The sequence below is a fragment of the Acanthisitta chloris genome, unplaced genomic scaffold, assembly GCF_000695815.1.
Source record: "Acanthisitta chloris isolate BGI_N310 unplaced genomic scaffold, ASM69581v1 scaffold41504, whole genome shotgun sequence".
Taxonomy (NCBI): domain Eukaryota; kingdom Metazoa; phylum Chordata; class Aves; order Passeriformes; family Acanthisittidae; genus Acanthisitta; species Acanthisitta chloris.
In genome coordinates, this window is record NW_008668388.1 from 1 (window position 1) to 15,950 (window position 15,950).

The following is a 15,950-nucleotide window of genomic DNA, read 5'->3' on the forward strand; positions in this document are numbered from 1 at the left end:
CACGCTGTGTTCCCCCCGCAGGTGCAGGGCTGGCGTGTGGCCGCCGCCGTCGCCTGGTCCGTGCTGCTGCTGCCTGTCTGCACCGCAGGCTACATCGTCCTCAGCGGCCTCGACCCGTTCCACCCGGTGCGCTGGATCTCCAGTAGGTGCCCCTGGGTGTTTTCCTGGTTTTACACTCAAGCGTTGGTATTTCTGGGGTTTTTTTCCTCCTCTCTGTTTTTCTGGGCTCGGTTACTGATCATGATAACTCACTGTGGCATCGTGTTGCACTTCTGCTTTATATGTCCTGAATGGTCTTAAGGATTTGAAGTGTTTTTGTCTTGCTTATGACCACAACAGCCATAATCCTCTTTAGGTAAAAGTGTTGCAAACTCATGTGAGTACAACTCCCAGGGGAAAAGAATTAGGTTAAATGACTTATTTGCCTGTACTGACTACTCAGGCATACTTCCCCTTCCACCCTGTGCAGCTGCTGTTTCCATGAAGAGCTTTAGTCTCCTGTATAGTGCACTGATCCCAAGTGGAATTTCTGAAGTAGCTCTGCAGGATGAGGATAACTTCTCCTCCAGTACACACACCAAAAATCGAGAGATGTTTAGCTGGAAGTTTGATACCTGTCATCCCTGAGCTGCCCCAGGCAGTGACACTTTCCCCCTTTGAAAACATAACAGCCCAAAAGAACCAGTCAAAGGTATTTCTTCCCTTTTTAGTGTGGCTGGATGGTTGCAGCTCTTACTCAGTAAAGGGGAGTTGTGTTATTTGAGCTGCAGTTTATTTCACTTTGAAAGATTTTTGCAACAAAATTTTGGGTGTTCTATGATGAGAAAAACAATTATAAAGGCATACAATGGTTTCTGTGATGCTTAAATACAGTTTTATGCAGAAATGCTGTGCAGACCTCAGATGAGGTTAGAGTGCATTGACCATTACTCCCCTTCAAGCACTCAGTGGATTATTGCCAACTCCTTTCTGTTAGTTGATGAGTCACTGCTGTGTAACTACAATCCTCTCAGCTGTAATGTTCTTATTCCTTTTAGGTTCTTTCAATGATTTGTATACTTCCTATGTCATCTTCTGTGTCCTCTTTATGTCCATGGTGACAATAATAATTAGCATCTTCAACGTTGAATTTTATGCAGGTGAGTTGTGTAACTCCTTGAGCTCTCTGTGATACCCTAATTAAACAGGATGACCATTCAAAGAGATTTGGGTTTGCCTTCAATGTATTTCAAGTTGGTGGATTTGATTTCTTTTTAAATTAACACAGACAATACACAAAGCTTATTTTTAAGTGAATTGTCCCAAATTCCTGCTTATCCTAAGGCTGAGACTCTCATAGCTGTGCTGCCTCATTGATTTCTTTACAACTGAGTGACTTATCCCAACTAGGAAAAATTATTTGGTGACAAGGGTGGAGGTTCTTTTCTCTTTTTTTTTTCTTAATGAAGACTTTTATTAGTAAGAAATGAAGTTAATGTTCTGCTTTCACTCCCAGTTGTGCCATCGATTCCGTGCTCTCGATTAGCACTGATAGGGAAAATTGTCCACCCTCAGCAAGTCATCCACTCTGTTGTCCATGCTGTCTTGGGAATGCTGGTTGCTTGGTGTGCTACAGTTATGACAAAAGGGAAGTTCCAGTTCCTTGCTGTGTCCTGCACACCTTCAGAAAGGTAATTGTGTGTGTGTGTGTTAAAGATAAGTTATACAAAGAACTTCTGTCGTGAAATGTATTTACTGGTGGCTTCTTGCAAAGAAAGAACTAGAATTTGGGTATTATCAAAAATAAGCAATCTGATGTTGATATCCTTTATTAAAGGATAGAAAGTGCCACCCTTTGTAAATGTTGCAATACACAGAGAAGTAACTGGGCCAGGAGACCTGAATTGCCAGGACAAATTGGTTGTCACTTGAATTAAGTTGTGGTCTTCTGTTAATGGGACCAATTTCATAAACATGGGAAGCATCCTCCTGCATACATTCTGTAAATACGTGGTGATACTCCTACCTTAGCAAAAACTTAGTGAAATGTCATTGTATGTACTGATCAGGAAAGTAAAGTCAAACTTCTCATTTGGTCTTGCTATGGCCAAAATGATTTATTTGTGTTGAACTCAGAATTAATTCTCAGTTTCTATCTTAGCCCAGATGATGCTGCTCCTCAGACGTGCCTAAATGAGTATCACCTCTTCTTTCTACTTTCTGGCGCTTTCTTGGGATACAGTTACAGCCTTTTCTATCTCATTAACAACATGAATTATTTGCCATTTCCAATCATACAGGTAAGAGGTTTAGACACCTTTGCAGAAAGACATATTTCAGTAAAACAGTGATCAGAGAAACCTGGCTAGTTTCTATGTCTGTGTGTGGCAGTAGGAGCTGTCTGTGAGCTGCTTACACTGGTAGATGAAGTGTACACTCAGCTTTAAGTGCCAGTAGTGTTTATCTTCCTCTTTCCTGCTCAGGTCCTTGCAGATGAACACAGGAATTGGGATGCTGTGACTGTCACATTGAGGCTAGACCCTCTGAGGCATGTTAAAGCTGGCTGAGGTGGCAGGTGAACTACAGGAAAGACACAGTATACACACACAAATGTCAACACCTGGAACTGACAACAAGGGTCACATAAAAGCTCAAAATCTTGAGATTAAAAAACCCCCAAACATCATCAGTTGTAACTGGGTAGCAGCTCAGTTAAAGTCTAAATGGCACATCAAATCTTGCATAAAGCACAACATCAAAGCTTGTTCATGTGTGTAGTGCTATGGAAACTGAAATTCCATGAACTTCTTTGAAGGGGACAGTGCTGCTGAAATCTGTACCAGTGTAAAACATCATCTTAAAAATGACTCTTCTGTTGCTGTGGCCTCACAGCAGCCATTAACTTTGTAAATCTGGGAATCAGGCACAGGCCAAACAGTTTGGCAAGAGGTGTCTGTAGAGAAGGTTGGTTGTGTTAGTGAACAACAGGTGTATTGTGTTGTGCTTCACTGTGCTGCTCATTCAGTTGATCACCACACCAAGCACCATTTTGGCAATGCTGTAGCTGGAATAGAGTAAATACATCTATTATTTGAATATTATTCATTCTGTCTTTGTTTTTTTAATGCAGTTTGGCCAAGTGAAAAATAAAATCACTTTGTTTTCATTTTCATGGCTTCGTTTGTCAGCTGTAGCAGATTACGTATGCCTTGTTTGGTTTGTGTTATTCTAGTTTGTTCCCCTGTGCATGGAGTCTCATCCTCCATTTTCACTGCTACAAGTAGCAAAAGAATGAGAACTAGAGATGATTAAAAAATGGCAGGAAAGATTGGGAGAATAAATAATTCATGTAACATCTAGAATTGCCTTAAACTGATTTTTAAATTCTTCTAGACTTCAGGTTTTCAAGTACCTTGTCCTTTTTTTTACTTTGTATTATTTTATGAACCATTTCTTTGACTTGTTCTGAATGTGGAATACTAAACTATTTTTATCTGTCTTTAGCAATACAAGTACTTACGTTTCAGAAGATCTTTGCCTCTCCTGATTAAACACAGTTGTGTGGAGTCACTGTATTTTGTCAGAAACTTCTGTGTTGCATATTACTTTTTTGGTAAGAGTTCCTGAAATTCTCTCTCTTTTTAATTCCTGTATTATGAAAACATGAATCAGTCAGGCCTGTTACGCTGTTTCTCAGCCTTTCAGGTAACTTGCTGAAGACACATAGACTTGTTAAAACAAAGAGATCTTACACCTCTCTAAGACAGGAAGAAAAGGCACAGGGTTTGTATAGCATTATTTGTACCATGGCAGCTCTTACAGCCTCACAGAAATCTGTGTAGCATAAGAGAAATGTCTGTTCTCCAAAAACATTAGCACCTTCTCTAGGAATTTATTGTCTGGCTCATCCATGGTAAGAAGGTGACAATGTGCTAAGGAGAAAGGAGTGGGCAGCAGTAGTTTTGTAAGGTGAAGTCTGTTCAATCACTGTGCTGCTCTCTCTGATGATCTCTTCTGTGCAGGAAATGTTGCAGACAGCTGTGAGAAAACCTGTAATTGCTTGTAAAAGGAGTTCCCGAATTCTAATCATATAATTTTAGGGGTTGGAATGGATCTTAGAGATTATCCAGTCCCAGCCCCCTGCCCTGGGCAGGGACACCTCCTACCAGAGCAGGTTGCTCAAGGCTTCATCCAGTCTGGCCTTGAACACTGCCAGGGTTGGGGCAGCCACAGCCTCCCTGGGCAACCTGTGCCAGCATCTCACCATCCTCACAGAAAAAGATTTCTTCCTAGTATGTGGCCTAAATTTCCCCTCTTTCAATTTGTACCCATTGCCCCTTGTCCTGTGACTGCAACCAACTGCTGGTTTGCAAGTGTTCATTAAAACCTGCTGCTTTGGGCCACTCTTTACATACCTGTCCTGATTCATGTCAAAGAGGTTACAAATCTGAAAACACAGTGCAATTTAAAGAATGGGTTTGTCTGTAATTTATATTGCCTTCTTTATTTAAATGTTCCCAAATATTTTTTAATATGGCTAAACATCTCCATGCCTTGGACTGCTCCTTTTGCCTGGTATTGGAAATGTAGTGCACAGAGCTGACTCTTACACGTTAGCAATGGGCATGACATCACTAGATGTAATGTTGCTATGTTGTCACTTTGTTTTAGGTAAAAATTAGCACTTTGGCTTTATTCTCAAGTGCCCTGTACCTTATTTGGAGGGAGCTGTGGGGGGCAAGGCAGTGTGGCTCCTTCCCATATGAAAATTAAGTTTGTCCTATGGTAAAAAAACCCCCTGACTGTCTAAAAATCAGGGTTCTTTTAATGTCATGGTTGTAATTATCCTCCTAAATGATGTCAAAACATGCAATAATTATTTCCACTTTATTTACATCAGGGGATAAATTAGAAGTATGGTGGTTCTGAATCGGTTTCCATTAAGTCTTTAAAAGCACTTTCTGCTGCCTGAGCTGTAGTGAAAATTAATATTAAATTACTATTAACCTTTTCCTATGAGTGAGGAAACAACTCAGTGCTGAGAAGTGGCAGTAAAAGAGAAGTTCTACATCTCTCATTGTATAGTTAGTGGCCTGTAGCCTTTTTTCACTCTTTTGTTTCTATTTCTTAAAACAATCAAAAAAACCCCAAAGGGAGATTGTTTCCTGGTGCACGTGTGTAACAGATCAGTCTCCTCCGTTCTACTTTTGTCTCCTCCTTGGCCTATCGTGTGTGTTTTGGAGTGCCATTTTTGTTTCAGTGTTTCTTTTTGATCCCCTAGGTTATATCCCAAAGGTTTGGATAAGTACCACGATGGATCTGCATATAGACAGGTAGGTAGGACATGGCTGAAAACTTGGAATGTTGCAGGCAGCTCCCTTTGCTGAGGAAGTCCAGCTGAGCTCTTTGTAGCAGGATTCAGATCCTTACCTCCCCACATGGAGTGTTGGGTGCAAATGGATCCATAGGGAACTTCTGAGATGGATCCAGAAGAAACCAGCACCCCATTGTCATTAAGAAATCCTTTGTTTCTTTCATCTCTGTAGGACTCTAAAGTATTAGAAAGGTTAATCTCTCCAAATTGTATCTGTTTCATCTGCTTTTCTGGGTGTTTTGGGGGCACATCTGTATTTTTATATGGCTGCTGTTTGTTTCAAATAGGGAAGCTGAGTCTTAATACCTTATTTGACTAAACCAGTAGTCATTGTTACTTACTTCATAATAAAAATCCTTACATCTTCTTGGTTGTTTCATCTGCAGTAAATTGCATCCTCTTGACACTCTGACTGGCTTACTGGATCTGTCCTTGTTTTACCACACCTGGCTGTGTGGTGTGTTTCTTCTGATGACCTGGTACATTGCTTGGCTGCTCTTCAAAATCTTTGCGACAGAGGTGAGTACTGTGGCAGTGCTAAAGGGATAGTATCAGTGTCTCACAGATAATATTTCTTCTGCAAAGCAGTTTCACTAGGGAATAACTTACTATGAGTTCTTGAGTTGTCACAGCATCTACTACAGATAATAATTGATAACCAAACAGTCAGGAGAGACCTAACTGTCTTTCCCTTTCTCCTTATACCAGGACAAGCCTGAGCTGCTCACAAAATTAATCCTTTGTTATTGCCACCTGCCACTCTTCTGGTTCTGTATCCATGTCCCCCTTCTCAGCTCATGCTGATGCTAAATCCATGCAGGTGCTGTTGGGATCACCCTAACAAAGAACCACTTTATGCTTCATAGAGTCTGCACAGTGTTCATTGTCCTTTTAGGTGCCACTCCAGGGCTCCTGTGTGTCTGGCAGAGCCTTCTAGCTTGGTCTCTGCAATGGTTTTGTATTTGGGTGTGGGACTAGCTGAGGAGTTGTGACAAACAGGTACAGGTTTCATGGGAGGATAATATCCAGGAACTGGTTAGCTTTCAATCCAATTTTACAGTAGGAAATTGAACTGTTTTCTGCCAGCTAAGCTCCAGAAATCTCAAATTTAAGCAAACTCTCAAAGTACACAGTTCTCCAAAGCAGAAAATGTTAATCTAATTTGGTCTGCAGCATTAAAATAGACTTCATGTAATCTTGGGAATTAAGACACTTGTGCTTTTTCATTCAGTCATAAAGTTACAAATTAATAGGGCTAAAAAAAGACCATTTAAATATGTCATGAATTGTATTAGAATCAATATGAGACCATGATTGAAGAGAGGAAAAGTATTGGCAACAAAGAATTGGTGAAAAAATGATCTTTGTTGACAAATTCAGATAATTCTTTGTAAGAATAGAGAGGAAAAATTGTTCATCTAACTTGAATTTTTGAATTAAAAATGAAACTTTAAATGAAGACATTAGTAGTCTGCAGATAAAAGGGCAAAAATAACCAGTGAGGTTTAAATCCCGGATCAATGTGTCAATGCAAAGCAATCATGGAATGAAATGTCTTATGGGGCTGTTGGAGTGTTGGCTGTAATTAAAAGGTCTAGTTGTTGTGACTGCACGGAGAAAAGATTAACAGTGAGTCAAGCATGAGAACAGCTCTGAGGTGTGAGCAGCCCCATTCAAAGGATAACAACTGAAGGGGCAGTGAACACTGTCCATGTCTGTAATTAGTGTATTGCTTATAAAGCTGTGGAGCACAAAGGAAACATCCAGCTGGGACAGTGTGAAATGGACTTTGCCCTTTTGACTTGGTGGACAAAAGATTTGTTTATCCACTTGATTTTGTTTGAATGAGCTACAAAACTTCCAAAGTTGCTTGTAAATATTTTGACAAGTATTAAGTGAAAGATCAGGAAAGAAACAGTAAAATTAGTTCTCATGAAATCCATTTGTTAACACCTTGAAAGCAATTGCTACCTCAGACTTGGATTCTGCAGCTGGAAACAGAGGAGAATAAAGCTGTGATGTGTAAGTGCAGTGACACAAAACTGACAGGCAACCTGTGCCCAAACTGAGCTGTGTTCTATAGCCTTAAAAAGATGTGATGTTTGTTACAATTCAAGCACTGCAGTTTACATTTTAAATGCTGTATCCACGGAAATTCTGTTAAACACAGAATGTGTATTATGATGATAAAAATAAGTTACTTTATCAGTGCAACAGCACAGTAAGTCTTTTCTTATTTGGTAAAGAACCCTCAGTTCTTCACCAGTGGTTACTCAGGTAGTGACAGATATTGCAGTTTAGGTTTCAATCTTATTTCTGCATATGATGCTACTAGTTTTTCCCAGGTACGTGGTTAGAAACTTCTTTTCATAATGATGTGATAACCCTGGCTACAAATTATAGGGGTACATGGAAGGACTTGAAGATCAAGATACCCAGATTTTTTTCAAGATTTCTCAGTTTTAAATGTAAGGAGTAAAGTCTTTGTTTCTATGTTATAAATTCCAGGCCAGTTTACAGTGAGTTGAAGCAATGGATGATGTGCTTTTTTAGCTCATCATTCACCTGACAAGTAACAGCTCAGGTGTCTTTCATAGGGTTTTCTTTTGTTTTGCTCTCTATAACTTCTGACATTTCTATTTAGACACATCATTTTCCTGTCCAGCCAACATTTGCTGAGGAGACAGACCAGTGCCTACCTAAAATCTTAAGCAGCAATCCTCCCCTCATTATAAAGGTAATTGAATCCCACCATCCTCCCTGCTGGGTGTGTGCTGAGAAGGTGTTTGTCAGAGCATTCAGTCACATCTTCAGGTACCAGTTCCCTAAAAAGCTGCCTCGGAGCACTCACCGAGGCTGTTACCCTTCATGATGGAAAGTTGTATAGTAGTGACATCTGCTGGTGCTCACCACGTTGTGACTATAAGCTGAAGAGTCATTTAGGTAGAGGCAAGATTTGTTTGCAGCATAAGTGTGTTAGTATGTACTGATGCAAAACCAACAGGTTAGTGGCCTTCAGTTTTTTTTAACTCAACTTTGAGTCTTGTCAGATCAGCAGGTGTTTGTCTAACCTTTGTGCACTCCACACCTTGCCCCTCTACCATTATTTGAGCTCTTCTCTGTGTGTTCTCTCTTGGAATTAAAAAATTTCCATATTCATGTTGGAAGTTTGGTTTCTTTTTTTAAAAAAAGACAATAGGAAAAAGCTACTTAAAACCTATGAGTAAAGAAGAGTAATTTTGGTCTATGATAATCATTAATAGAACTCACTGATTATAGTACTTAGACATTGGAGACTTCATATAAGTAGTAGTATGTAAATAAAGATAAGAATATTCTCCTGCATGTGCAAAATGCACCTTTACTGATTTTGCAGATTTCTGGTAAGACTGGAGATCTAATAGGCTGCAGTGCCTCTTTTGGCTTGGTGTATTATAAAAGGGTGGGTGGGGAAGAGTCAAGCACAGTTAAAGGGACAGGAAGTCAGTTTATAACTTCAGATGTTACTAAAGTGTCTAATTTATAACAGGATCTTGCATATGGTGAGAAATGTGGTTATTTTTAGTTTGGCACATTACTTCATTAATCACATGACAAAGCAGAATTAGGCTGGTCCATGAGGCACTGACCCTAAAGCTGTAGCTGAGCTCTGGTTTGCAACAGTTCTTCCCTTAGATGTTTTTGCATTCTGAGGGTCTTTCTGCCTGAGGTGTTAAGATAAAAAGTAGTGTTAGGTCTTCTTGAACTCTAAAGAATTGACATATCAGTAAAGTTCTCTGAAGCTTTTACTGGCTCAGCAGCTCCATCCAGAGTTGTTCTGGGGATTTGCCACTATGCCTTTCCTGTTACATGGCTAGTTTTAGTCTCTGTGAACTCACTCTTTGCTAGGGATTGCTTTTGTATGGGATAACTACGTATTTTTTTAAGGAAATGCATTGGACTTGGAATGCACTGAAACATTTTCCTTTCTTTGTAGTTTTTAGCCTTACAAGACTTGATGTTGCTTTCCCAGTATTCTCCTGTTCGGCGACAGGAAGTCTTCAGCCTTAGCCAGCCAGGTAATTCTAGCAACTGTTTCATGCTGATTCTTCTCCTCCTTAAAAGTATTGTTAGTCAAATGATTTTAGAAGCTCTGTAACTGAGGGATGCTACAGGAGCCAGCAAGCCTTATCCCTGTAGTGCTTTTCCAAAAGGATGCTCAATTATATATTCAGATTGGTTGAGTTTAGTAGATGAAACAATCCTGGTGCCTGTTCGATTTAAATGACAGCCTTGAGGAAGCATGGGTTTAGGATATTGAAAGCAGAGCCCAGACTGGGTGATATGTGAAAGCTGAACACTGAGGTGTGAGTGAGGGGAAATCAGGCACAAACAGTGAGTCACCAGTGGAGCTCTGAGAGCAAACACTGGCTGTAATTTCAGTTTGAATACAGCGAAAGGCCTGTGGACTAAGATATGGCAGAGAAGGTCAATTAAACTGCTTAGAAGCCTTCAGGAACTTTTTGTAATACCTTATCAGTAATTCTAGTGTTTGTACTGCTCCAAAACTCTTTGCCATCATCACTGATATTACTGTGTTCAGTTTGGCTGTTCAGTGATTTCAGATCTGAGGGGCTGAACTGCTGCACATTTCACTGAAGTCTTTTTAGAGTTGTCCATTGACAGGAGGATGGAATCTCTGGCCATGTTTTCATCTTCCTCTCAGTACAAACAAGCTGCCACAGTGAAAATGCCCTGTGGTGTTTTAGAAATCATGGTACTGTCACTTTGAAGCTCCTGCTGATAGCACATGGGCACTGTCAGAACACAGCTGGGTTAAACCTTCCTTTTTGTGTGCACATGCCAGGTGGGCATCCACACAACTGGACTGCCATATCAAGGGAGTGTTTGAGTCTTCTGAGTGATCTGACCCAGAGGCTGATTGCACAGCAGGAAGCTGCAGCAGCAAATGGGAGAGCAAAGCAGCCAGTGGGAGAGATGAAAGTACCTCCACAGGCTCCAGGTATGTAAGGAAATGCTCATAATCCTTTGTGAAGCTTGAGAGTACCAATAGTTACATGGGTACATTGATCTCAGTTAAGTTCTATGAGGAAAATGAGCCACAGGGATTTCTGCAAACAGAAAAGATGCTCCCCAGTTTCATTTTAGGTATTCTTGTTGAATAATCCCAACAGAACTGGAAAACTTAGAAGATCATGTTTACTCAGTTTGTTTGCTGTGCATGATACACTGTTCAATACAGATTTTTTCCCACACTTGCATGAATTGGAGAAGTCAGTAAGTGGTTCAGCACAGCACAGAGAGAACTTCAGTCTTGCCAAGAGATGCTTTGTAATTTGCATAACTGCTCTTATGCTTAGTTTAAGATGGTAAAATTAGGCTTTGTTTATGTTTGTGTGATTCACTAATATCACTGCAGAATCAGAAAAGCTCAGCCTGATCCTGAGCTGTGTGCACTCTGCAAGCATTTCCAGTGTTTTCCACGCCAGACTTAGGCATCATTCCTGGCAGCAGGGCTGTGCTGACACAAGGGGTGCCAGGTAATGGAATCCCTCAGCAGGCAGTGACCTGAGAGCAGCAGGGACTGTTGGTATGTCAGAGCTGTAGTTCTTCTAGTGCTGCCATTCCTTGGATTTTGAGACTGGCATGTCTTTTCCTGTACGCCAAGCAGGATCAGAAAGAGTTGCCATTCTTCTGTAGGAGCCTTTTTTCCTAGTACTTAATCCTAGAAGCCCACTTTATGTAGACATACGTAAGGGTGGGGGATATGTACACTGGGTAGCAGGAGGAGAAAAACAAACCCACAAGGATTCTTCTCGCCACTTGCTGTTCTTAAACTGATGAACTTTGGAAGCTCTCCATGCTTATGTTCGTGTGCACTTTGTGAGACCACAGCACTAACAATGTCCTTTAATAAAAAGTCTGATGATGCAGAAGTTGTTGAAATAGCAATGAGATAACAAACCCATCCCTTACTTCACATGAACCAGCCTGTTGTCTTCATGCCATGTGTCCTTTGTCATTAGGCGCTGTTGGGACAGAAGACAAGTCGTTCCAGTCGCAGAGGTCTAACGTTGTTCTCAGAACCTCCATGTCCTCCCTGGTTAAACCATCCCTAGTGCCTGTGAAGACATCTCCTGGGGCTGATGTCCGTTCACCATTCAGCTCACCTGCTGTCAATGGCAAGACAGGAGTTGCAGATGCAAACTCCCCCTGGCATGGACCAGCCCAAAGTCCCCATGTCATGAGAAGAGCACCAAAGCTGTGGACATCAGTTTCAGGTACTGACTTTTCCACAGCACTGTCTAGGGCCACCTGGCCATAAGTGTAGCAGCCATGTCAATAGAGGTCTGTATAACGAGGATTAAAGTGACAGAAACCAGTGTTTTCTGAAGGTATTGTATTTTTTTCTTGTAGATCAGCAAGTGAATGGTTCCCACCACGAGCCCCTGCCAGTGTTCTCTGCTGCAAAACCTGGCAGTGAGGCAGTGCAGCCAAGGTTTATTTACACATGGCTTCAGAACAAGCAAGAACAGGTAGAGTAAAACTGCAGTGTGTGTAGTGTGTGGCTTAGGTGTTATCTGCTCTGGAAGAACTTTCCATTTCATGGAATGAATGCTTCCTTCTCTACTTAGCTTGCATAACAAAACTCCTTCCCTCCACCCCAATCCCTTTGTACTGTGTGATGATGATAGGGTGGAGGAGGGCCAACTATGTATACCTTAGGTAAATACAGATGATATGTTTAATATTTTGTTTCTTTTCAGATAAAAAACTTCTTGTCCAAACGGGCTCTGATCATGTATTTCTTCAGCAAGGTAAGGGGGAGCCTGTGCTTGGCACTGAGCAGCCCAGACAGGGACTGGAGGTGCAGGAGCACATGGGCTCTGCTGTGCCGTTGTGCCTTGTCATACAGTAGTGGGTCTGAAACTTGTATTTTCACCTAGGATTTTCCATAGGCATCACTTTGTGCTTACTGTGAGTTTCATGGCAGAGTTGGCCTATCCCTGCAGACAATAAGAATAACAATCCTTGTTTAAACTCATCTGATTAGAAACTGCATTTTGCTTAAAGCATTCTTAGCCCTTGAAAACTGGCTTGCTAATATCCTGTCCCTTCCCCTCTCCTTATGTCCCTTTTCTCCCTGCTCCTTATGTCCTTCCCCCCCCCGTGTCATTTTTTCCCCCCACCTTGTGTGCCTTTTCCTGTGTTTTGCAGCCCCAATTACATCTATAGCACTGTGAGCAGCTCCTGTCCAAAAAGAGTTTTAGTTTTTTAGATGAGACATGGTGTAATTTGTTAATGAAACCTGCAAGTTTGGTGATGCTTATCAGAACACTTGGGTTTCCTCACAGCACCCAGAGGCCTCGATCCAGGCTGTTTTCTCTGATGCCCAAATGCACATCTGGGCTTTGGAAGGTAAGTGATTGCCAGGTAATCCACTCTGGCTTATGGAACTTCAGTAAATAAAAGGATCCAATTCCATGTTTCTGGGCTTTATGCTGTACAAATGTAAAAAAAAAAGGTCTTTTGACAAAAACCCAGCTGCATTTCAGACACCAACGTGACTAAAGCCTAACTCACTGGTTAGTTTTGAGATCCCATGTTCATTTTGAGATCTCTTACTTTTTGTTCTGTAGGGATTCCTGCACTTGATTTCTGTTGCTTCTCCCTCGTGTGAACCCATGTATCACTTTTACAGCAGCTTTTCTGACTGAAGGCTCTGAGTCTTTCTCTGTTAATCCCAGAGCTGAGAGAGGCACTCAGGTAGTAACCTGACAAATAAACAAAAATACTAACAAATAAATGAAAAATTATGATCTGCGAAAATCAGAACAACTGTGACAGCGTGTAGTTGCACTTTGGGATGTTCTTGTTTGTTTCTAAGTCAGGAGCAAGTACTGATGTTGATCAAAGCTTTTTATTACATTTGACTGTGCAGAAGTTGATCAGTTTCCCAGGTGATGCTTTATGGGCAGATGTGCCATGCTGTGCCAGATTGAAGGGGATGGGTTGGGACACACAATCTGGAGATAGGAATCACACAGTTTGCAGAAAAAAATTATATATAATTTCTCTTGCTTTCTCAACCTCAAACTGCTGCACACCTGTCAAACCAGTGACTGGTTTAGTCCTGGGACAAGCCGGAGCTGAGGTAACTCAGCTGGCTGTGGTCACCTGAAGAACTCCATCCCACTAGTCATCTGTTATTTAATTCTTAAATTTTGAAGCATTAATTAGAACAAATCTCTTTGTTTTTAAAGGTCTGTCTCACTTGGTAGCAGCCTCCTTTACTGAAGACCACTTTGGAGTTGTCCAAACCACACTGCCAGCTATCCTGAATACGTTACTGACTCTTCAGGAGGTAAAACCTGCTAACTTTTTCTTCCTGACGAACAGGTTCAGCAAAAGTTTACATATTGCCCTTGTTGACTAGTCATAACATTCAAGTTGTTGCCACTGAAACAACTCTTCTGCAGTTAATCTAACCAAAACAGCTGGTTGCCACTGTGTGCAGTATGAAACAGCTGAATAAAAACCTTGCTAGTGTTTTCAAATGTAGAAGGAGAAAGCATGGAATGTTTAATTTGACCACAAGTGGTACTGCGTGCTCAGTTTAAGAGTTTGTCAGGGATGCAGCGATGGTATATTGTGCAGAGCTAGGACTTAATCTTGGATGCACACAATTCCTCATGCAACATGGGGCTCTTGGAGTCACTGCAAATCACAGGAGATAAGATCTGTGTGGAGTTCTCTCTCTTCATACTAAGACATGACTGTCAAATTACTGATGTTTGTGTAATGTTTGTGTTAAAAAAATCCACATTTATTTCCAAGGCTTTGCGTGTCCTGTTGACATAATCATTGTACACTGCCCTAATGGAGATTCTTGGAAAGAATGTGGAGGTTATTAAAGTTCTTTAGTGCAAGTTGTCTATTCCAAGAACAGGCATCAGGGAGAAAGAAGAGCCAATAGCCAAAGTCATAACACAGGACACAACTGTGTTTCTACTGCAGCATGTGCTGTTAAGACTCATTACCAGAGCATCTTATTTCCCAGAACTTGGCTCTGTGTTCCCATTGATGTCTGGCAAATGTTCAGTCTCCAAAACATTTTTGTGTGTCTTGGTGGAATTTCTGAACTTGCACTTTGGTTTTGCTGTATTTGGTGCAAACATGTCACTAGTTAACACAGTGGAATCATTGAACAGCTGACATGAATTTGGATATGTTTTTTCTCAATCAGGTGGTAGACAGACACTTCAAACTGCCTCATGTTTCCAGCAAGCCCCCCAGGATTTCAGGGAGTCTGGTGGACACATCCTACAAAACACTACGGTTTGCACTTAGAGCATCCCTGAAGACAGCACTGTACAGGATAACTACTGTCTTTGGACAACACTTAAAGTGAGAACTCGTTCATGATTGCTTGTTTACTGCTTTTAGTTTTAATTACTGTTATTGTAGGACCTGTGAAAAAGGGAGTTTGAGAAAAACAATCCCTTCAGGTCATTATTCTAACGTTGTATTTTAGTGTTGCTTGATTTGTGGAACCTTCAAAAGTTCTGGTGTAGATATATTATCCCTCCTAGAAATATATTATTCATAGATTTCTGGGCAATTTCTCTTGGTGACTTTTCATGGACTCCTTAGAAGCAGCTCATGAATGCCACTTGTTTAATAAATCTGAGCTGCTGAAAAGAAAATAAATCAACTAGAGACAATTGTTCTGTAGGGAGAGAATCCTATGAAGGCCCCAAAGAATGAAATTCCCTTGCTGCTTTGTTGTCCAACAGCTTTTTCTCAGCTACTGTCACAGCAGGCACTTTCACACTTGGCCTCTATGTGGGGCTGAAACTTCCCTGCAGTATCTGCCCGTCTGTCCCACTGGGGATGAAATGTCCCCTGGTTCGGAAGTGCTCAGTATACAGGAGATCATTCTAATAGATTCCTTCTTACCTAAACCATCCTTAGAGTTAACCAGTTGCTGTGTTTAAGAGTTTCCTGGGACAGGTGTCTTTTAGTAGTAGAAGCTGTCAAGGGACTGACAGTTTTAAGAGTTAACACAGTTGCCTTGGGATGTGTGTTTTTCATAGAGCTGTGTTTTCTAACATTGAGCTTCACTGTAATTGATTTCAATCAATACTTAGTTTTTGGCATGAGACTAGTTTTGGAGGGTATCACATTTAATGTAATGTTCTGCTTCTGTTTCAGTGCAGTGCAAGTGTCCACAGAACACAAGAAAAGGCTTCAGCAGTTCTTGGAGTACAAAGAGTAAACAACATTGGTGGCACTGTGGGTTTTTTTCAACACTTGTTAAGAAGAAAATGGGACTAATGAGCCATTTACCTTGGCTTTTTGGGAAAGGATATGGAAGTACAAGTCACAGAACAAATCTCAGAACTGTAGAAGAGCTCTTTTATGGGTTTGGATAATCTTTTGTATAATAAAGTTTGTAAAATTCAACTTGCCTTCTTTGAATGTCATTTATGAGTGAGAAAGTGCTAGTTCTTCCTTTAGGTAAGACTGTGACATTTGAGATTATCTGAGTTACTCTGATTCTCAGATCCTTCATTATATTTCACACTGTGTTCTT

General features: G+C 40.9%; 1 protein-coding gene across 1 annotated transcript; it reads left to right on the forward strand.

Annotated features, from left to right (window-relative positions):
* Nucleotides 1–20: 20 nt before the first annotated feature.
* NDC1 (NDC1 transmembrane nucleoporin) lies at nt 21–15,816 on the forward strand. Its single transcript, XM_009072867.1, has 17 exons — nt 21–142; nt 1,038–1,139; nt 1,496–1,670; nt 2,141–2,279; nt 3,484–3,592; nt 5,261–5,312; nt 5,740–5,872; nt 7,998–8,090; nt 9,330–9,411; nt 10,200–10,355; nt 11,380–11,634; nt 11,771–11,889; nt 12,121–12,171; nt 12,709–12,772; nt 13,618–13,718; nt 14,601–14,761; nt 15,569–15,816. The coding sequence occupies exons 2-17, from the start codon at nt 1,088–1,090 to the stop codon at nt 15,630–15,632; spliced, it is 1,806 nt and encodes a 601-aa protein (XP_009071115.1). The 5' UTR covers nt 21–142; nt 1,038–1,087; the 3' UTR covers nt 15,633–15,816.
* The last annotated feature ends 134 nt before the right edge of the window (nt 15,817–15,950 follow it).

Excerpts from the sequence above, each read along its gene's own strand:
- NDC1 (XM_009072867.1), top strand. The coding sequence starts at position 1,088 with ATGTCCATGGTGACAATAATAATTAGCATCTTCAACGTTGAATTTTAT. Across the intron at positions 2,280-3,483 it reads TGCCATTTCCAATCATACAG|CAATACAAGTACTTACGTTT; the intron begins GTAAGAGGTTTA and ends ATCTGTCTTTAG. Across the intron at positions 12,172-12,708 it reads TCATGTATTTCTTCAGCAAG|CACCCAGAGGCCTCGATCCA; the intron begins GTAAGGGGGAGC and ends GTTTCCTCACAG.